Raw genomic sequence first — 22877 nt, 5'->3', positions numbered from 1 at the left:
GGCCACATGATGACATCTCACCAGCAAGTGCTCCCATTTTTAGCTTAGACTAGATGATGCTTCCTAATGTAGAAGTGTCCTGTAGTCCCCAAGTTTTCCAATCCATTGTTAATTTTTTTTATGAATTTTCTTCAATTGAGGAATGCCTTTATTAATATGACAGCATTTGTTTCATGAATAAGCTATTCCATCAGCTGAAGATGAGCTCACTTACTGCTCAGGTTGAAGGCTTGCCCCCTCCCCTTGGGTTTTGTGTTAAAGTTTAGATCAAGAGCTTCCCAGGTGAATTCTAGGCAGAGTTATGATCTTTCCCCTGATGCTGATAGGTGGTATCTGATTATGCGTTTTGTCACGTGCTACTCAGGGTCACTTAGTCCTCAGGAGATGAACTGAGGAATGTTTTGAGTGGACAAGGACAGGGAAGTTTCATTACCCACACGAAGTCGCCAATGTTGGGAAATAAAGCAAAACTTTTGTACTTATATATGTACTGACAATCTGAATGTTCTGTTACTGCTTTAAAATTGGGTGGTCGGGGGGGGGGGGCAACTGGGTGGCTCAGTCAGTTGAGCGTCCGGCTTCGGCTCAGGTCAAGATCTCATGGTCTCATGGTTTGTGGGTTTGAGCCCTGAGTCGGGCTCTGTGCTGACAGCTAGCTCAGAGCCTGGAGCCTGCTTCAGATTCTGTGTCTCCCTCTCTCTGACCCTCCCCTGCTCATGCTGTCTCTGTCTCTAAAAAAAAAAAAAAAATTGGGTGGTCGGGAGATATGCTTATTAACCTATCTGGCTATTCTTTAGTAGAGAGATGGTCAAAAGGAACGACACAAGAGGAGAAACCAGAATGTGTAAGAGAACTGGTAGGAACATCTATAGTTTCCCAAGAACCTACACGGATGGAAAAATCTACAGACACGGAGGAGGACAGCATAGCTGGACCGCTGTTGATCAACAAAACCACTCAGTTCCCAACCGTGTCCGCTGAGCTGCTCCCAGAGCCCGAGGAGACGACTGGGGCTGCTCGCGGCTCCAGTTCGAAGCCCACTACCCCCAAGGCTCTGAGCCCGCCCGCCTCACCGGCCTCGGCAGCTGCCTCCACGGAGTTTGCGTATGTCCCGGCTGACCCAGCACAGTTTGCTGCTCAGATGTTAGGTAACGTTGCATCTGTTCATTCTGATCAATCTGACGTGTTAATGGTGGATGTGGCGACCAGCATGCCTCTGTCGTCCGAGGAGGTGCTGAGCTCAGAGGCTGCCCAAGATGCTGCGGCGGCCCCTCCCGCTGGGTATCCTGCAGAGGTGGTGGGCCCGCGGGTTCTGAGCCGAACATCTGTCCATGTAGAGTTGGGTTCTAAACCTAAAGACGATGCAGCTGAGCCATCAACGGCTTCCTCCTTCCCCTTGCAGGATGAACAAGACCCTCCTGCTTATGATCACGCTCCTCCTGCTTATGATCAAGCCCCTCAGGTCCCTTTCCAGGCTGAGGTTGAGGTCACCTCATTCGTTCGTATATCCTCTATTTACAACAATGAGCCTGTGACTGAAGGAGTCACTTATGTCGAGCAAATACCAGAGCATGTAGTTATCCCTTTCACTGATCACGTTGCTATCGGTAAAGAAAATGAGCAGTCACCACCCATGAGTCCCATTCCTATAGCACTCAGGAAACACTCTGGCAAAGCCACAGGTGCTGTAGAACGTGCACAGCTGGAGGACAACACAGAATATTCCTCGGTGCAAAAGGAGGCAGAAGCAGTTCTGTACTCCGACACCTCTCTGAAAGGTCAGCCTGCCCCGCTCCAGGATGCAGAGGGCTCTACCAAAGCAGTAGGCTCTGAAAAGTCTCTGTACCTTGAGATGGAGTTCACTGCCCTGGTCTCTGGCACTCCTGGGCAGGAGGAACCTGGGGAAACCTCAGCTGCCCAGGAGATGGAGGTCAAACGTGCGCTCTCTGGGGACGCTGCCAAAGCAGTGACTTCAGGTGCATCTGTAAGGTCATCTGGTGGTCCCCCCCGTCCTGATCCAGAAGGTCTTACTGAGCCAGAAATCGAACCAGAATGGGAAGCAGCACCTGAACAAGGTTTGCTCGAGCCAGGTAAGACAATGAGATACTGGCAAAATTAACAATTACATTTCAGGTGACATCTATATTTCAGGTAGCCACTAGGTAGGCTCCCTATAGCTCGGTCAAGAGACTTAAATCATTTTTAAGATGGCAAACCTGTGTAAAGGCTTTGTTGAACTTGAGATTTTACTCTTACGAGATGAGTGAGTTTAAAGTGACATCACCAAAGTGTGGCCTCAACGTTTGCTCACCCAGCACTTTTATTGCAGCACATGAAGAGAGAAACCATAAGAGCCAGCTGTCAGGCACAAAATGTGTGGTGACTACTGTGGTGGTGGTTAGAAACTCCTCACTCATGACGGTAAAATCCAACTCCACAACGCCTTCCGGAGGCTGCGCCCCGTGGCCCATGAGAGGAATGGTGGTGTGTCGTCCCTGCTTTCGCCCTGCGGCAGAGAGCTCTGCAAACGGGTGTGGGGGGTTGGCCGGCCCGGCTTCCTGGCTGGGGGGGGTCTCCTGCAGCCGAGGGCGTGGCTTCAGAGAGGACGGGTCAGGCCGCAGTTCTGTCACACGGGAGAGCAGAGGACTGCTGGGCACTGCAGCCGCTAAGACGACCAGTCTCCTTGCGTCCGCTCCCTCGGCCGCTGCTACCACCCTGCCACTTCTGTGGCCGCTGGCCCTCCCCAGGGCTTTCCCGTGACACAGACACGGTTTGGCCCCTCCCTCAGTCTAATTATGGCATTCTGTCCGTCCCCCTCTAGAGACAGATGGGCCACGCAGAAGCCAACCTCCCCCATTCCCTTTGCAGAAACACTCTCAACTTTGCCTCTTCCCAGAGCCAGAATGGCAGTGTTACCACAGCAGGTGTTTGGGGATCAGATTCTGTCTGGCAGTGTGGCAGGGTTCTGCCCAGCTGAAAAGCGGAGGGCAGCACTGGGAGCCGGCCCGCCAGACGGGCCCTGCACTCGAGGCTTAAGCAGCACTGGCATCCCGAGCGCGTGTTCTCCAGGGCCCCGCCCTTCCTAAAGCACTACGAGGATAATTCTAATGGAAGATGGGGCTTGTCCCTGATTTTTACTGGCTTGCAGAAAGATCAGTTGACAGTATCTGAAGCCCCTGAAAACTCAGCGGTGTAATCATGTGCATAGTGTTCTCGTCTTTCCTGGGGAAGAAGAAAAGCTGCCCCGGGGACCTGGGGCCCAGTGCTCACAAGGTGAACTTGGCACACTCCGGGCAAAGTGCAACTCCTCCATCAGGAAGGCATTTCACCTCCGTCCCATCTTCTGTGACTCAGTTCTCCATGATGGCACAGTCTTCATTAGGCAAGCCAAACTCGACGTCATAGATTCCTGGGGGTTAGGTACCTGGATGGCGCTCCCCAGACCTCTCTTTCTTAACGAACCTCTCTGGGATCAACAGGCCTCACACTGCCCCCTGCGACCTATGATTCCAAGCCTTGCCTGCAAGGGGTGCTCTCTGTGGTTCTGAGTCCTAGATTATGAGAACGGGCGGTGATGGGGCCTGTGAAGGGCCAGAGATACGTGATAATGTAACCGAAAGGTGATGCCCCTGGCGGCCTTCCTTAGTAAAGAGAAGTCACTCTGCAGATGCATTAACACTTTTTCAGTGGCTTTAACACACCCTTCAACTGATTGTCTTGGTAAAGCCACAAGTTTGGTAAAGTGCTGAGGACACGGTGACAGCCGCGTCTAATGGGGGCAACCCTGGCAGCAGCACTTAGGATGATGGGACTGCTGCTTCAGCTGCGACACGAGCGCCTGCTTTCCACCTGGACGGAACTGCTCCTCTTCCACATTACCAGATGTAGCCCTCTCTCTAGCATGCTTTATGGCACACATTTACCACTCCAGCTGCTTGTTTATGTGCAAAGAAAACTTATAAAGACATTTCTGTGCATAGCGCCTGATACAGAGACCAAACCTTTAATGCCTGCAAATTTTTTTTTTATAGCCATAGCAGCAAGCGAAGCAGGACAACCACCACCATATTCTAACACGTGGACCCTTTATTGTCTAACTGATAAGAATCAACAAAGTCGCCCTTCACCGCCACCTGCACCTGGGCCTTTTCCCCAAGCAACCCTCTGTTTATCTAATCCTAAGGATCCACAGTTTCTGCAGCCACCAAAAGTTACTTCTCCAACTTACATGATGCTGGACGACAGCAAGAAGACCAGTGCCCCACCTTTTATTTTAGTAGGCTCGAATGTTCAGGAAGCTCAGGATTGGAAACCTCTTCCTGGACATGCTGTTTCTCAGTCAGATGCCTTGAAGAGATATGCTGCGGTCCAAGTACCTATTGCTGTTCCTGCAGATCAGAAATTCCAGAAACCCACCCCAACCCCCCAGAATGGTGGTAGTCCTCCAAGTGGACAAGATGTCCCCAGATCACAAAGCCCAGTTTTTCTTTCCGTCGCATTCCCAGTAGAAGATGTAGCCAAAAAAGGTTCAGGATCTAGTGACAAACGTACTCCCTGTGGAAGTTATGGTATTGCTGGAGAAATAACCGTGACTGCTGTCCATGTCCGCAGAGCAGAAACTGGAAAGTGGTAGGTACATGTTCCCACGGTAGCACGGGGGTCTGGTCTTGCTCGTAGTGTTTGATTTGTTGACCTGGAGATTGAGGTATTTATAAAAATTGAATTGAGATATGCAAGGAGTTGGGGTATACTCAAAATTTGATGTGGTTCTTCAAGCTCATTACCCCCAATTACTAAGTCACTGCGGTGTGTTTGTTCCCTCTCAGAGGGAAGATTCACAGGAGACTGACATAGTAACAACCTGGAAACACCTCGAAGAGCCCAAACTGCCATGTGGATCAGAGTTTAATCACTCACAGAGCATCTTTAAATTCTTCATCCACCCAGTACTTACTGGCACGTCCCGGGCTCGTCCCTCCTCCCGGTGTCGGCAGGGCAAGCCACCAGATTAATTAGGCCAAGTGAAGTGGGAACAAAACAAGATGCTGACAGGTGTTCAGGCCCAGATGCAAACTGACCGCTGAGGGCCAAGGAGCCGGCCTTGCAGACAGCCCCCGAGCAGGCCTAGGGCGTGGAAAAGCAGAAGTGTGAGACCTCCCTAGGGGAGAGAGTGGGGCAGGAAGCCCGAAGGCAGAGCTGGAGGGTGGGAGGTCACTGGAGGGAGCAGAGACCAGTTCAGGAGGTATAATATGATGCAACTGTTAAACCCACCCACCCGTGAGTTCTGCTACTTAGAACAATTGGTGGGAATTTCAAGCTGAACATCTGATGGGCAAAAGCTAGATTTCCTTCCCAGGGAGGTTCAAGTACTACAGTGACTGTATGTAAGGAGGCAACTCAGTTATCAAATCTTAGGCCTATGTGCCCTTATTACCCCCTTTGTAGACTTTTAGTGAAACTGTCAAAATGGGGTGTTCTCAGCATGAAATGCTGGGATATTTCACTGCAAATGCACAGGTAAATGAGTAGATTGAGAATTTAATGACAAGAGCACACAGAGCTTGCATTTCTGATCTGCCATTCTTTTTACATGTTTGGTGTCAAGATTAAACCGTTCCATTTACATTCCTAACAGATGCTGGAAATGACACCATTTGAGTCAACGTTGAGTCTGCCACCCAGTGTAACTTGTCAATAAACTTCATGCAAGCATAAAGCCTTGTGTTCTCAGTTTGTAATTTAGGATAACAAAAGGCTGGAAATCTTTTCAGACTTGTGTAGCCTTTTCCAATCCCATACACACCAGAGAAGAAAAAATTCCCATGCTACTAGTAGACCTATTCCCACATTTCCGAGGCGAGTGCTCCCACTTGGCAACTCCGTGTTTGGCATTCACACCAGGGGGGTCCAGGAGGCCGCTCAGGTACTACTGTATGTACCCAGAGAACCATCCCCGGGCTGCCCGGCGCCCCGCTGGTTAGCGCTGCTGTGGACAGCAGGCCCATCAGGAAGGCAGGGTTAACTGCGGACGTTAGCATATCTGAAAGTTTAAGAAACCACACCTTTGGGCAACATTCTAAAGCCTTTATTTAGCATCAGGTAGATTATTTCATTATAACACTTGTTAACTTCAAGACAGCAATTAAAATAATTTACTGGCAGCTACCTAAAGCCCCTTAGAGCAAGATCTCAGTTTTGGGGTTGGGTGGATAAATACCATTAGATTAATGCACCCCAATGAAAGGGGCAAAGCTACTGTACAGTAGGTCTCCATACAGATTTTAAGTACACGGGGGCCTTGCAAACTTGAAATGCACAAGACCTCCTTTGGTATAGTTTGGTGCTTACAATACATAAGTGCAACTTCATGTCTCTGGTGGCCTTCGCCACACACGGTGAAGCATTTAAAAAGGTTTGTCATTAGGTAATGATGGTGATGATTAGAATGTTTTTGTGAACTGCTAGATTTTATGCAAATTTTCAACTCAAACACCTTTTAATTCTAAGGACCGTGATGACAGAAAATTTTAAGAGTAAATTTAGAGCACTAAAATAAATACCTTTTCCAGTTTAATTCTTTGGAATTTTCAAATCAGGAACAGGAATTCTGAACATTCAGGTGTTTTGGAAGTGGGAAGGGGTAAAATTGAGAGGATTAATGTGAAGAAAAGCCATCTTTTTAATGTCTTTACATAATGACATAACCTTCTCTACGTTTGAGCACATAAACATTGTATATAAGAGTTCTAAACATTTCAAAGTTACATCTAAAACATTCAAGCATGACAGCATAAAAATATTCAAAATAACTTGATTTGGGGTTACTATATAATTCCATAAAGCTACTGTTACATACAGCTGGGTATAAACCTTCAGTAAATATGGCAACAACCACCATAAAAAAAAGCATATTCTCCACTCAGTTTCTCTTCCCTCTATAAAACAGTGTTCCAAAGAAGTATGTTTGGATAGCAAAATTACCCATTTTTCCTGACTTTCCTCACCAATATCACCTCATGCCCTACTTTTGTTGAGTGAAATGCAAGTTATCTCACGAGCAGGTTTTTTTTTTTTAAAAGATGAGTAGAAACCAAGGAAAAAATTTAAAAACATAGGTTTAAGACTTATTTGTAGATTAGCCAACACCCTGACTTGTCCGCATTTTAATAAATGTCAGGCAAATTGAAGTAGTTTCTGTCCCAGTAGCTGCCCGAGTAGAGCCAGTCCTGTGCTCCGTTGTAGGGATTAGGGCCTTGATGGAACCACCTGTTTAAAAAGAAAGGACAAGATTGATGGGGAAGCTGGCGGAAGTCACAGGGTACCTGTCGCTTCCCTCGGAGTCCGGATTTCCAGAGAGACTTTTCAAGAAGTCCTCCTGCTTTCAGAGGCCACCTACCTACTACAGAGGGCAGTACTCCAGAAACGACGGTACCACACAGAAGGTTCAGGGGTTTCTTCCTAGCATTCAGCAATATACTCAACGGAAGTAGGACCTTCTGGCTAGCGGGCGTGGACGAACAAAACTATCTGTGTAATTGTTCATTCTCTGGCCGCCCCACCTTTCATCAGAAGGCATTTTTTTTTTTTTGAAGGTTTAAGGAGAGGACAAAGAAATGAACTTTTAGGAACTTTGACAACATGCCAGAGTAACAAGTAAGCTACTGGATGGAGTTTACTGCCCCCTAAACTCAAAGCAGAAGGGGAATGTCGGAGAACTCAAATAAGTTTGATACCAATTTCTAGTTTGGGCAAGTCTGATTTTAGAGACCATGATTTTTCCGATCTACTGTGCCACACCTAATCCACTAATGCTCACCTTCCTAGGCCTCCCATTTTCTAAAGGCGAATACAGATTCTTAGGCTGCATCTAGGGGTTATCATCCTGTTCTGTCTTTTCTAATTCTGCAGAATTGCCCTAATCATTTTCTTACCCTTTAAAAAACATCACCAATTTCCAATAACCCCAGCGTTCTTCAGGTAATGGAAATGCAAAATTACTTGCTCAAAAGGTTCACAATTGAATTTGCATAACATTTTCTATATATGAGTTTTCAGAGTGACATTTGTGAAAAATAGTTTCATTTGTCTTTGTGCCATTCTTCCCAAATTGCTTCTAAATTTTTTTTTAATGAAGTGACATGTGTTTGGTAAGTCTTAAACGTTCCTATTCCTACAGCAGCAAAAAACACTGAGAAAAAGTGCTTCAGATTAGGTGGATTCCTTGGAGGATCACACGGTAAATGTCCCTTAGACCATGTTTTCTAGAATATTAATATCTAAATTTTCTATTTAGCTTTCGGGACTTTTTCCTACTTAGACAATTTAAGTCTACTTTAACTGGTCAAGACAGATCACCTTAGGTTGAGCAGACTGGAAACACAAAAACCTATTTGATCAAAGTCACAAAATTCTATTATAAAATACATTGTTACACACCTTTTGGTCTCAAAAGTGCAAGGAGTAAGAGCACTTTTGTAGTTAGACTTAGCAAAGTCAGGCCCTTCAGAAAAGCATGAAAATCGAAAGTAAAAAACAGTAATCCAAGGCTCAGGCCACGTGCCGTGGGGTAGGCGACGTTCTCTGAAGACCACGTCTGCAAGCCCCCTTCGGGGCGCGCCTGCTCTCGGGCAGCCCACACGCCACCCCAGAGCGGAGCACCTCAGAGTCGATGCGCACAGGATTAGAGCTTCCCTCAACTGCCAGCTCTCATTTTGAGCACTCAGTCTGGAACCCTCAGCTCTCACCATGCCCTGCCCACAGAAACCACAAAGTCTAGTTAATTTGTCCTAAATTCAAACATTTTAGACAAGCACAGGTCACAGCAAGAGGAAGGTAAGATTTCTTTTCAATATTTTTGAGTCTACAGCGTCTGCGGGTCTGTGTCAGGAAAGTAGCATTCTATAAAATGTGAATTCTGCACGATGCTCCGAGGGGCAGGGAGACAGCGTCACCCATGGTTCTGGCCTCCTCACATCCCCCGCCCGCCTCCCTCCTCTTCAAAACCCTGGATCTCTCATCAGTCCCTCCACTCCCTCCCTGTACCGCCCTGATTAGGGAGGATTCCTCTAGGAAAATAGGTCAGGATTACAAACAGGCATTTTCATGAGCAGGGGCCCATAGTTTACAGTCAAAAATTTGGGAGCCTGTACTCGAGTGAAACCAGTATTAGGAATGCCAACTTTTAGCGCAGAGGAATTTGAGACAGATTTTAATAAGCTTCTGGGTTTGATAATTCTGAAGGCTAGTTAGCGCCAACCCAGCAGAGAAGGTTCCTTTGTAATCTCCACCCCACCCCTCCTCAAACGGAACCCCGTCTTTCAAACACCTATCCTCAGTCCTGAGAAGAATCAAGTCCGTGAGTGTGCACTCCTCCCACCACCACTAAAAAGGAGCTCAAACAACATACTCTTTGGATGGGGGTCAGGAGGATTGTTTTACAGGGGTGTACTCATGGAGGCACCACTGATGCTGAGAGACAGCGTGGCAGAAAGGCCTCCAATGGTAGCCCACAAACTCGGCTCCTAGTTTTACTTTCAGGCGACTGAAGGCTGTCTTAAAGCTCATTGCTTTCTGAATGCTACAACTTTGACAATAACCATTTCTAGTGGACTTTTTGCTTACATTGTACACCTGAAAACATGACCAGAAAAAGGGTCTAATAGAAGTCTAGTGTCAAAGAGACTAGAAATAATGATAAAATTAATCATCTTTTCAAAACGGATCAGAGGAAAGCACTGCAGCTCTTCCTTAAGGATTAACGAAGGCGGGGCTCTGAGCCCAGGCCTGCGGCTCACCAGCTGTGCGCGTGAGCAAGTCCCCGGAATCAAACCCAGCGGCATGTTCTCTTCTGAACAACCGAGGGATTTCTGGGCCACGTTCCAATTCCAAACGGTATCCCACGGAGTTCTAGGAAACAGGGTGGGAGAAGGCGAGGGCGGCCAAGGTCCTGCCCTGCCCCTGCCCCGACCACCGCAGCTCTTTCCACACCTGTGTTTGCAGGCTCTTTATGCATTCATTGGCAAAAAAGCTTTTTATGTGAACCGAGTCCACACACACTAGACTGGATGGAATCTAAGGTCATTTCTAGTTCTAATAATTATTTTCTAAGATGCAAAAGGGCTACCAATAATGTCTGCTGAAATGCTTGCAGAAGTATGCCCATATTGGCTCTACAACTTATCTAGTAACTTTGAATTATGGGACCATGGTTTCTATCATGATGTAAATGTAGAAAATGTTTTTATTCTATTTCTGTTCCCAAGTGATTCTATCAATATAGGGGCAATGAAACTCCTCTTAAGAAAACTTTCAAAACTTAGAAATTTTATGGCCACTTTCTATTTCTGAACGGAATCCAAGATTACTTTCTATATATCATATTTGTTACATGTGCAAACTCTTGTGCTTGGAAGAGTAAGGGCACTGTCTAAATAACTTGGACGCATGACAAACCTATAAGCAAGCAGCCCGGTATGTTTACTCACTTGTACTGTCAGAAAATAGCTCCAAACCTATATTCATGCCAGAACCTGTTAATTCCAGATTTTACCTTCCCTCTCATAATAATGAAAGGGGCAGGACTTGGCCAGACAAGGGAGGTAGATGGTGGGCTTAAATGACTCACCTCCAGTAACTGGGTGGCAATATTCTAAATAGTCCCTTTCCTTTGTCACACATGCAAGTCTTTCAGCGTCTCTCTCACCCTGGGGACACTGGCAGAGCTGTGACAGGCCCCACTTAGCTGACCCGAACTGGAGCGCCCGCCCCCCCGCAGCCTGGGGCGCCCGCACGCACCTCGTCTTCCAGTCCTCCTCCGACTTGGACCTGTTTTTGCGGGCTGCTCTTTGTTTTTCCTCAAGTCGTTTTTTTTCTTCACTAGCTAGATCTAAGGTACGAACACAAATGAAAAAGTTATTTTCCAGGAAGAAAGCACCAGGCACAGTCCTGCGCACGGCAATGTTATGGAGAAGCACCATCCATGTGTATTGGCATGGTATTTTATTAGAAAACAAATATTACGTTAAAATTTTACCACAGCCAAGGTAGTGAGAGGCAGAAGGGTCACTCAAGACCCAGTTGTCTCTTTCTATATATAGTCTAGGCCTGAACAAACCTCTGCATTTACCAAAAGAACCTGCATACTCTTGGGGCACCTCAGTGGCTCAGTCAGTTAAGCGTCCAACTTCAGCTCAGGTCATGATCTCATGGTTTGTGCGTTTGAGCCCCACGTCACGCTCTGTGCCGACAGCTCGGAGCCTGGAGCCTGCTTCGGATTCTGTGTCTCCCTCTCTGTCTGCCCCTCCCCTGTTTGCACTCTCGCTCTCAAAAGTAAATAAACTTAAAAAAAAAAAAAAAGGATGTTCAAAAGCTTCAATGAAAAACTAGGTGCAAAAACTGAATCAATCTGAAATTTTTCTTAATCCTTGATGAGACCTCACAGAGCTCCTTCAGATTCCATTCATAAGAAATTCAAATAATTTTCCCAAATCCTGTCTCACTGATCATTCAGAGAGAGCACGAGGACGTGCAGTTAGAACAGGGCTTCTCCGCCCTGGTGTCCCCGCACCTCGCATGCCGGTGTGTTTGTGGGGGAGTCCTGTGTGGCGCAGGACCTCCGGCTGCTAGCTGCCAGCAGCAGGTCCCCAGATGTGACAAACTCTCCAGACACTGCTGCATGTCTCCTGGGAGGTGAAAACTGCTGCCCTTCTGAGAACCACTGAATAAGAATAAATTTAACATCAGGTGACACTGTTGTAATCAATTAAGGCCTCACTCTTCTTTGAGGCTCATGAGTTACTATTTAGGTTCTCAAACACTTGGTGAAATAATTAGTCAGAATATAGTTTAAAGCTAATAACAATGCTATTATTTTCTCTACTTCCCCTCTGACATTTACGACATTCCTCTGGACATATGTAAAATATTAAATTGTCAGGGAGGATCACTGAAATAATGAATCTAAGCTACTAAAGTCTACCTCAGATTTCCAAAGTTTTATTTTTTTTTAAGGTTTTTTTTTTTAATTTTTGAGAGAGCGCGAGCAGGGGAGGGTCAGAGAGAGGGAGACACAGAATCTGAAGCAGGCTCCAGGCTCTGAGCTAGCTGTCAGCACAGAGCCTGACATGGGGCTCAAACCCACGAACCGTGAGATCATGACCTGAGCCAAAGCCAAACGCACAACCGACTGAGCCACCCAGGCGCCCCCAGATTTCCAAATTTTAAATGAAAGCTACTGAATTTATGCTGAAATTTAATTAGCTCTCTCAGACTAGAAATGCTTGTACCTCCGCAATAAAGCTACTGATCACACAGCCGTCCCTCTCCCCACACCCATCAATCTCCACCACCAGACGCTCGGTACCTATTTCTCCGTTCTCCATGGCCCTGATGTCAGGCCGTAACCTGCAGTCTGTCTTCGGAATCACACTCTCCATTTCCTTGTCTACTTCGTTCAAGACCATTGCAAAACTGGTAAAATTATACATCTGAAAAGCAGCAAAAATGTTCAAATTAACTTGTACCAAGGCATAATGCAACCCAAAAGCCCCTGAAGATAGAAGGACTTGGCAATGACACCAGCGTCTGTGGTAATGGTGACCCACCTTCTCAGAGCACTGGTCTTCGGCATTTTCACCGAAGTTGGCACCACCTGTAGCTGTTTGTCCCAAAGAAATCTCAGAGCAGGCTGAACACTGTGACTAATCTCTATCACTGTCAACTTGAAGTCCAACTATAAGCAACATCGAGATTCTTTTCACTTCATTAAAATCATTACTTGCTGGATCTGGGGGCTTAACCCTGAAGTATGTGCATCACCCCATATTCAACGAGAGCCAGCCTCACCCCTAAGTAATCATTTAAGAATCCCCAAGAGTGCCACCCGACATCTTCCCGGCCAGACCCCAGAAGGGACAGGCAGCACGACCGTGGAGTGTCAGGTGACAATGGAAGCTGGCAGGCAGAAGCCGGCGGAGGGCCGCCTGAGGAGCACTGGGTGACTGGCCCCGGCAGGGGTGGCCTGGTCTCACCTGGGCAGAGTTTGGAGGCCGCGGGGCTATTCGCCACAGGAGAACACTTCCAGGGATCACGAACACGCTTTCAGAATCTGGCATTGGCATTTCGTCCGACTCCTCAGAGGTGCCCATCTAGGAGAGCCCACCGATGGACAAAATTAAAACGCTGCAACGCAGCACACTTACAAATCATAAACTAACCACGGTTCCCTGCACAGGCCTGCAAGGCGCGCCTCAGGGGGCAGGGGCACTGGGCCCCGCTTGCCCACCAGCAGTGCAGGGAGCCCATTAACCCCTGCTGACCAGCCGGGGGCCCCTGAGGTTTGTGTGCCGTCCCAGCTGGCACTGTGTGTGCTCGAGTAGGACCTCCCCCAGCAACACTCTTTACTGTAGTGTCAATGTTCTGCAAGCCTTTATTTTATGTTTATTCAGTTTTTAGAGAGACAGAGCACAAGTTGGGGAGGGGCAGAGAGAGAGTGGGAGACACAGAATCTGTAGCAGGCTCTGGGCTCTGAGCTGTCAGCACAGAGCCTGATGTGGGGCTCAAACCCATGAACTGTGAGATCCTGATCTGAGCCGAAGTTGGATGCTTAACCCACTGAGCCACCCAGGCACCACCTCCCCCACCCCCCACCTTTTTTTTTTTTAAAGACAAACTAACTCACTGGAGTATTTATGAAACATTATGAGAATAAGACAAGGTTAAATTCTTGGGGCACCTAACTAAATGGATCAAGGACACCAAACCAGTAGGGATCCTAAAAGCATTCAGGAAACTGATCATTTAAAAGGAAGTCAGGCTAATGAGGGAATGAACGACTCCTCGGGCTCTCCTGCATGGGCAGATGGTGCTGGAAGCTCTCTTGGTGCTGATTCTTCCATAATAAACCCGTAAGGACACAGGAGGCCCACAGCTCTGTGGCTGCATGGACTTCACACCTTTGGAAGGTCAGGTAATGCTCCCAGCGTCACACTGTCACCAAGATACTGCAGTGAACATCTGGTTTACAAAACAGCAGCGGGGAGGGGACAGCACCGATGACGACAAACTTGTCCTGGCGCCTGAATGTGCTCAGGGACGTCAGAAGCCTGGGGCAGCTCCGTGCACAGGGGAAGGGGAAGCCGAGGAGGCGCCAGGGAGTGACAGTAATCTCTCTCCACAGACACTGATCTACAAAGACTGGCAGGATTCATGGGACACGAGGGACACTTTCTGGGATGCTGCCAATGTCCGTGGCCCCCCCCACCCCAGCTCTGTAAAGGAGGGTGGATGCCATGCGCATGGGCGAGCCTGTCTCTGCCAGGCGGCCTCGTAGGGGCCAGAGCGGTGGCCACCAGCCCTGCAGCAGCTGCGGGAAGCATCGGTGCACCTCCCAGAGGGAGGAAAGGCAGGCGGGACGCAGGTGTGACGAGGAGAGCAGAACAGTGCATGGGGATGTAGGGAAAGACAGAAGAGTCAAAATGTTTTATTTCCTAAAAAATACGCCAATTTTTGAGAAAGACTGGGGCTTCTTAACTTTCATGAGCTTGAGAATCCCACGAGGGGAGCCTGGGAGCCCGCTTGCTGGTGCCCTGGGCCCCCGCGTGCCCGTGTGCCTGAGCAGAGGGGCTGGTAGTATTTTGTGGTCTTTACTCTGAGCAGGTATTATCCCAGGCCCTTTCCAGCAGTCAACTCACCTGACAAGGCAGGTACTAATATTATCCCCATTTTACAAACAAAAGCCAGAGCGAAGGTGCAAAACCTGGCTCTGCCCACTCGTCCCTGCTGGGAGGGTTCCCACCCAGAGCTCGTGCTCTGAACCACGCCAGCTCCCGGGCAGTTACCAGTCCTCAGTCTCTCCTGGCCAAGCAGGTGCACCCTTTCTTTAGCCCTCTCTCCTCTGCCTGGAGGAAAGGACAGGAGTGAACACGAGAGCCTCCTTGGCCCCCAGGACAAGCAGCTGTGTGCCCCCCATGTGGGAAATAACCAGTCTCATAAGGAAGAAAAGTGAATGAGGAATGACTCCATTAACTGCGTTGGTCTTAACTCCGGTCGTTTAGACACGGGAGAGAGGGAAACTGAACTGCTAACCGGCAGGAAAATGTAGCAAGTGATTTTGGAGGAAATTTTAAACATTTAACTGATCTCAACTTCCTTTTTAAAACATTTTTTTTATTTTTTGAGAGAGTGAGAGAGAGCAAGCGTGCTCAAGTGGGTCAGAGACAGAGAAGTAGAGAGACAATCCTAAGCAGGCTCCGTGCAGCCATCACTGAACCCAATATGGCGCTCAAACCCACAAACTGTGAGCTCATAACTTGAGATAAAACCAAGAGTCTACACTTGACCGACTGAGCCACCCTGGCGCCCCTGATCTAAACTTCTAATGCACATGAACGGGAAGAAGGAAAGGAACATCTGTCCCAAGATGAACTCCCACTCTCCAAAGCTATGTGAATTCGAGTCACCGATGCCTCACGCCCAACCTCAGGCAGCTACAAGAGTGGCGCGCGCCTACTCCATGGAAGGTGATGCCATAGTCGCTACTCTGGCAGGTTAGCTGTTCATTAAAAAGATTCAGGAATATCTGTCAACTCTACCCCAATCAAACAAAGAAGATCCAAGGAGAAAAAGTACATGCATTAGCACCAAGCAACGAAAAAAAAAAAGGTCAAACTGAGACCTACTAACAGGCTGCCTCCAAGGGGATTAGTACAAGTTCAAGGGCCCAGCGATCCATTCGGTACCACCTTCCAGGATGTTTACCTGTTTGCTGTTTTTCTTCTCTTCAGTATTTTTCTTGTCATTTTTTTTGTAAGCATCAAACGTGGCAGGGTCAACACTGTACAAACATTCGGTCCACTTCCCATAGAGGGCACAGAGCCTTTTCTTGCTGTCAAGAGACATTGACATTCAGCCAACAATTAAACCAGCGTTTTGCTGTGACTGAATCTTATCCTGAAGATGCTTATGAATCAGATTCTTTAAAGAAACAGACATGTCTTTGTAGAAGAAAACATTTTCAACTCACTGAAATGATTGTTTCCTAGGATACGACAGATTTTAATATTGACACCGATACCATCCAACACCAAAATGGAACTTTACCTTTTATCTTGAATGTAGCCTTCGACTTTGTGTAACTCCTTACCAAAGAGGCCGCATGGCTTGAAATTCAACACACATTTGTCCCCAGTCCTGTGAAGAAGACATTAGGCTCAGATGACCATTCACCACGGAAGCAGCAGTAGAGAATAATGAGGAAGGTGACCTTTCTAGAGCAGCTGCTGTTTACCGATATTCTACCACATGCCAGGCTCCAAACAGTGATTATTATGACTAATCCCCAATTAGTACTGGAACCACCAGTAAGAAAAGGTAAGCAGGTGCATAAAGAACAAGAGACCTGCTGCTATGCAGTCTCATCTGTGCCTCCCCAAATTCACAGGTTAAAGCCCTAACTCCCAAAGTGATGGTATCTGGAGGTAATTCAGTCATTAGGGTGGGGTCCGCATGAACGAAATTAGTACCCTTTTAAGAGACATGAGACATGAACTCTGCATCCGCTATGTGAGGCTCTAAGGAAGTGGTCCCTGTGAACCAGGGAGAGAACCTCCACCAGACATCATGGCTGTCAGCATCCTGATCTTGGACTTCTTAGCCTCCACAACTGTGAGAAATGAAATTTCTACTGTTTAAGTCACCGGTCTGCGTGGCGGTCTCTTAGAGCCACCTGAGCTGAGTAAGACACTTGCCTAGGGTCACAAAGAAGGATTTGAACCCAGCTCTTTTTTTTTTAATTAAAAAAATTTTTTAAATTTATTTTTGAGAGACAGAGAGATAGCGCGAGCAGGGGAGGGTCAGAGAGAGAGGGGGACACAGAATTTGAAGCAGGCTCCAGGCTCTGGGCTAGCTGTCTGCACAGAGCCTGATGCGGGGCTTGAACCCACGAACCATGAGATCATGACCAGAGCCAAAACTGGACGCTTAACCAACTGAGCCACCCAGACGTTCCTCAACCCAGCTCTTTTTAACTTTCCTGCTCCTCCCACCCCCCCTCCTCTGAAAATAATACAAACTAAGCACTATAAACAAAATGGGTTGAGGATGAAATTAGTTTCATCTGTAAAATTTCACCTTTAAAAGCTTAAAGTTCACCCAGTCTTCCCTGGTCAGAAACAAACTGCCTGGTTCTTAAATTATCATGAGGCTCTACTAGGGCTTTTGAAAAAAACAAAGCCCCCACTGGACCCGGACGATGACAGCTGAGGGGACACATAAGCCCTCTAAAGTGTCTTACTTGTGGTTGGTGATTTCCACGTTGCCGTACTGCTCAATCCAGAGTTTACCCACGATGATGTTATGTACGCAGCAGGTAGGATTTGTCCACGTGTATGCTTCACTGTGTCTAAAAACAAAAACCCCAAAACCCAGAAAAATAAATGAGAACAGTTACTTCGTTTAAAACATCTCAAATGCATGACTCAGGATAACAAATCTGACGGCTGGATAACTAAGCTCTAACATTTCAAAACCTCTACTGATGTAAACTCACAATTAAATGGGTTATTGTCTCACGACTGTTGTTTCTTAATAGGATATAGAAGCTTAAGAGAAAAATCTAAACTTTCACTGAACTCCAAATAAACTATGCATTTCCAGGTATATCTTGTTTCATTGTACTTTGCAGACACTATGGCTTTTTATTCTTTTCTTTTTTTTTTTTTTAATAACAAACTGAAGGTTTGTGGGACCAGGCATCGAGCGAGTCTATTGACACAATGTTTCCAACAGCATTTGCTCACTTCATGCTCTGGGTCACATTTTGGTAATTCTTATAGTATTTCAAAGTTTTTCATTATTACTATGTATGTTATGGTGATCTGTGATTATGATTCACTGAAGGCTCAAATGATGGCTAGCATTTTTAGCAGTAAGATATTGAGTTATGTATTTTGATTTTTTTTTTAGATATAATGCTATTGTACACTTTAAATAGACTATAATATAGAGCACACATAAGTTCCAAATGCACTGGGAAACCAGAAATTCATCTGACTTGCTTTACTGCAGTAATCTAGAATCGGGCCTGAAATACCGCCTATGTATGCCTGTCCTCAACTTAAGCATTCAAAAGTTTGATGGAAACATAAAAAACAAAATTAGAGGTGGAAAATAAAAATGACGATCTATGCAGGACCACCCAAAAGAGTACCTTCCAGCTCACCAAAGAGAAAAACTTACAGATATCAATAAGCACCACTTTTATACATCCTTTCCTTTTGAAAACATTTGTTTTACATCTTCATACATTCATACATGTGTTTTTTACATGTATTTTTCACTTACAAACAGCAAAATTCACTTTTGTTGGCGTAGCATTCTAGAAGTTTGGATGCATGTACAGACCTTTGTAACCACCATAATCAGAACATAGAACAATTCAGTCACAGCCCCCCTATTTCAGGCATACGGCCAGTGTAGTCAAGGTCTCCTCTCTCCCTAATCCCTGAATCCCTAATTCATCCCTCAGCCTTATACAGTGCATCTGTTCTCCACTCTTTCCCAAAACGCCATATACAGGACACGATAGATTATGCAACTTTTGGGGATCGGCTTCATTAGTGTGACGCATTTGAAATCCCATGTATCAATAATTTGTTACTTCTGAGTAATATTCCACTGAATGGATGTACCACAAGTTAACCATTCACTCACTGAAAGACTTTGGTTTGCTTGTAGGTTTTGGCAATTATTATTGCTGTTTTTAAAAGTTTAATTCCAGTGTTGTGAACATACAGCATTATATTAGTTTCAGGTGTACAACACAGTGATTCAACAATTCCACACATCACCCAGTGCTTGTAAGTGTACCCTGAGCCCCCTTCACCTGTTTCCCCCCTGCTCCCACCCACCTCCCCTCTGGTAACCATCAGTTTGTCCTCTAAGGTTAAGAGTCTGGGTTTCTGATTTGTTTCTTTTCTTCCTTTGTTTTGTTTCTTAAATCCCGCATATGAATTAAATAATATGGAAGCTGTCTTCCTCTGACCAGCTTATTGCACTTAGATCCACCCATGTTTTTGCAATTGGCAAAATTTCATTCTTTTTTATGGCTGCCTAATATTCGGTTGGATAGATACACTATATCTTCATCTGTTAGTCTACTGATGGACACTTGAGCTGCTTCCACAATCTGGCATTGTGCAGAATGCTACAACACACACGGGGTGCATGTATCCTTTTCAGTTTGTGTTTTTGTATTCTGGTAAATACTTAGTAGTGCAATTACTGGATCAGGTGGTAGTTCTATTTTTAACTTTTTGAGGAACCTCCAGTTTTTCATGATCATTAATACTGTTGTTATAAATATTTGTGTGCAAGATTTTGTGAAAACAAATTTTCATCCTCTAGATAAATGCTTAGGAGGGGCCTGCTGAGCTGTATGGTCAACCTACAGTTAACCTGTGAAGAAACTGCCTCACCGCTCTCCAGGTTGACCCTACCATTTATGTTCCCACCAACGATATTTCTAGTTATGCTACATCCTTGTTAGCAGTCAGTATTCTCTGTTTTAAAATTTTTGATTTTAGCCATTCTAATAGCTGTATAGTAGTATGGCACCGTCCTTATAATTTTGTATTTCTCTAATGACTACTGCAATTGAGATCTCTTCATGTGTTTATCTGCCATGTCTATATATCTTTGGGTGAAGTATCTCTTCATGTTGTTTGCTCAGTTTCTTAATAAGTTACTCTATTTTCTTAGTGCAGAGTTTTGAAAATTCTTTATATATTCTGGATACAAGTCCTTTGTTGGATATAGGATTTGCAAATAATGTTTATCCATCTACAGCATCTCCATTTTCTGAAGCATATTTTTCAAAAAGCAAAAGTTTTTTATTTTGATAAAAATTTAATTTAGCAATTTTGTCTTTTCTGGATTGTACTTTGGCATGTACCTCTAAGAGGTTGTTGCCTAATCCAAAACCATAAAGATTGTTTTCTTCCAAAATCTTTAGATGGTACATTTTAATCTGTGATCTATTTTGAGCTCATTCTTGGATAAGGTGGGAGTTGGAATTGAGATTCATTTTTTAAATGTGCGCGTCAGATTGTTCCTACACCGTTTGCAGAAAGGACTGTCCTTAGCTGATCTGTGTTTGCAACTTTGTTACCAAGCAATTGACCATACTTCTATAGGTCAATTTCTCCATTCTCTTCCCTATTCCAATGATGTACGTGTCTACCCTTTTGCCGATACCACATTTTCTTGATCTTGAATTTAAGAGTTAAGTCTTAAAATAGGAAATGGAAGCCATCGATTCTATTCTTCCTTTTCGAAATTGTTTTGACTATTCTTTTTTCATTTGCCTCTCCATACTAAAATTTTAGAATCAACTTCTCTATACCAAAAAAAATCATCCTGGGACTCATTATTTGGATTGTTAATACATACTGTTAATTGATCAATTAGGAAAGAATGGACATCTTAACTATATTAAGGCTTCCAAATATACTGAAACACAGTATGTCTTCCATTACTCAGATATTCTTTGTTTTCATCAGTATTGTGCAGTATTCAGCATACAGATCCTGCTCATACTTTATCAGCTTCATTCTGTTTAGCTCTATCCTAGTTTTTCTATTTGTTACTGAAATTGTCAGTATTAAAATTTCCAGACATACTTCTATTTCTGTGATTTTATCTTATTTCCTTCCCATTCCCCCATACTCATCGGTTTTGTCTCTTAGATTCCACATATGAGTGAAATCATATACTTGTCCTTCTCTGACTTATTTCACTTAGCATAATCCATTCTAGTTCCATCCACGTTGTTGCAAATGGCAACATCATCGAGTAGTACTTCATTGTATACATATTCCACACCTTCTTTATCCATTCATTTTGAAAGGTGGATAAAGAAAATATTGCACTGATGTACAGAAAGCATCTTCCTTAAGAACAATCATGGAATAACCAGGGGCACCTGGGTGGCTCAGTCAGTCAAGCGTCTGACTGGCTCAGGCCACGATCTCATAGTTTGTTAGTTTGAGATGTGCATCGGGCTCCGTGCTGACAGCTCAGAGCCTGGAGCCTGCTTTGGATTCTGTGTCTCCCTCCCCCGCTCACACTCTGTCTCTCTCAAAAATAAATAAATATTAAAAAATTTAAAAAAAGAACTATTATGGAATAATTGATTCTATTCTATCTTAAAATAGATCCAAACATTAAGTTAAACTTTTTATATATACCTAGATTGAAAAACAATGGCTGCTTCTCAATTCTTTTACAGAAAGTAGGTAATTTACACTGTTTAAAAGTGATTTCTTTTTCTCCAGCTTTAGAACAACACTGTCAGGGCTGTGGGTAAGAGCAGACAGATAAGAAAAGAGTTTAATGGCTTAATTCCAACTCACTCAAGGAGCTCCAAAGTGATGGTTCCTTTGGGTTCTGCTTCTACACTCTTGCCCCAGAACTTCAGTTTGGGGTAGATTGAGCCATGAAAGATGAAATCGTTGTTCAATCCTTCAGCATGAAATGCACTAATGGGTGGGTGATGGCTGACCTGCTCCGAGATGAGTCTGAAACCAAGGTCATCTCTTGAGATTTAAAAAGAAAAAAAGCAACATCGTAATTAACTCTTATCAATGTAATATGTACATTATTGTTGTTTCAGTCAAAGGCTTTAAAGTATTAAAGAAACAGATTCTACCTACTTGAACATATTAAAAAACACACACATGACTTTGGGTAACCTGCATGAATTGGCAATACTAGTCATGTAAATTTAAACCCACAGTTTCAAACATTTAGAAAATAAATGGTACTGGGGCACCTGGGTGGCTCAGTTCAGTGAGCATCCAACTTCAGCTTGGGGCATGATCATGTGGTTTGTGGGTTTGAGCCCCGCATCGGGGTCTATGCTGACAGCTCAGAGCCTGGAGCTGGCTTTGGATTGTGTCTCCCTCTCTCTCTGCCCCTCCCCTGCTTACACTCTGTATCTCTCAAAAGTCAATGAACATTAACAAAAAATTAAATAAAAAAAATTAAATAAGAAGTATCAAAACTTGTGCAGAAAATAAAGGAAGACTGAGAAACCTAAAGCCAAACGAATTCCTTAATTGTGGGTAAAAAAGCAAACAGAAGTGCATCTATAGATGTGTCACTGCCTTTATGCCAACTTAAAAACCTCTAATCATACAATCTACATAAGGAGAAAAGAATAATCCCACATGATCAGAAATACTGAAATCCCTTAATTACTTTTATAATGGTGCATTTTATGAATGTTTACTCATTTCTGACAGTCCCTACGATAGAAACAAACATTAAAATTGTTAACTTGTTCCAGTAATGCAAAATGTTAGCAATGTTAAAAAAAAAAAAAAGTTTTTTCCTCTTCATCTAAAAAGCTACACGTGTCATGCAAAATCAACTACCCATCTCAAAAAGTGAAAGGAAGATCTGTACCGAACTAATTCGTAAGTCTCTCCCAGAAGCGGGTTGAAAGGCTTTCCAGTGCGCTCCCACTGAGAAGCAACCGCAGACACAGCAAATGCAGCCACACACTGTGGAACAGAGCGTTACAAGTTAAAAATAGCCTCACTCGCTCCCCATTCTTTAAGGAACAGAAATTTTGCTGAAGACAATAATTACAAAATTATTTTGAGGAGTTTAATTACTTTGGATTTTTAATATGGCTCTAGCAACTTAATATGCAAGTGTGGGTACTCAAAATGAAAATTACTGAGCCTCTTGTTATAGTCATTCCGAGCCATGCTTTTTATAACACCCTGAGTGCTACAAATTCACTTAAGAACTTTTAAAAAATTCTCAAACCCAGAATTACTTTTAATTCCCTTAAAATTTCTAAAAAGTACAACTTT

General features: G+C 44.8%; 2 protein-coding genes across 10 annotated transcripts in view; one reads left to right on the top strand and one right to left on the bottom strand.

Annotated features, from left to right (window-relative positions):
- Positions 1-5716, top strand: part of CABYR (calcium binding tyrosine phosphorylation regulated) — a 19331-nt gene extending 13615 nt beyond the window's left edge. For 2 of the 4 annotated variants that reach the window (XM_029921362.1, XM_029921363.1), the window contains exons 4-6: positions 798-1148; positions 4032-4629; positions 5636-5716. In XM_029921362.1, the coding sequence (XP_029777222.1) occupies positions 798-1148; positions 4032-4629; position 5636 (950 nt within the window). In that variant the 3' untranslated portion in view covers positions 5637-5716. The other 2 variants (XM_029921361.1, XM_029921364.1) reach the window with 2 other exon arrangements.
- A 353-nt stretch (positions 5717-6069) lies between these two features.
- The window catches only part of OSBPL1A (oxysterol binding protein like 1A), a 226604-nt gene continuing 209796 nt past the window's right edge, over positions 6070-22877 (bottom strand). For all 6 annotated transcript variants that reach the window (XM_029921355.1, XM_029921356.1, XM_029921357.1 and 3 more), the window contains 9 exons: positions 22462-22559; positions 21408-21590; positions 17291-17398; positions 16099-16188; positions 15757-15883; positions 13029-13145; positions 12362-12485; positions 10795-10885; positions 6070-7266 (listed from right to left, as the gene is read on the bottom strand). In XM_029921355.1, coding sequence (XP_029777215.1) covers positions 7164-7266; positions 10795-10885; positions 12362-12485; positions 13029-13145; positions 15757-15883; positions 16099-16188; positions 17291-17398; positions 21408-21590; positions 22462-22559 — 1041 coding nt within the window. In that variant the 3' untranslated portion in view covers positions 6070-7163. The remainder of the gene's footprint in view (positions 7267-10794; positions 10886-12361; positions 12486-13028; positions 13146-15756; positions 15884-16098; positions 16189-17290; positions 17399-21407; positions 21591-22461; positions 22560-22877) is intronic.

The sequence above is a fragment of the Suricata suricatta genome, chromosome 14 (assembly GCF_006229205.1).
Source record: "Suricata suricatta isolate VVHF042 chromosome 14, meerkat_22Aug2017_6uvM2_HiC, whole genome shotgun sequence".
Taxonomy (NCBI): domain Eukaryota; kingdom Metazoa; phylum Chordata; class Mammalia; order Carnivora; family Herpestidae; genus Suricata; species Suricata suricatta.
Note: the sequence above shows the minus strand (reverse complement) of the source record. Positions and strands in the feature narration are given on the sequence as shown.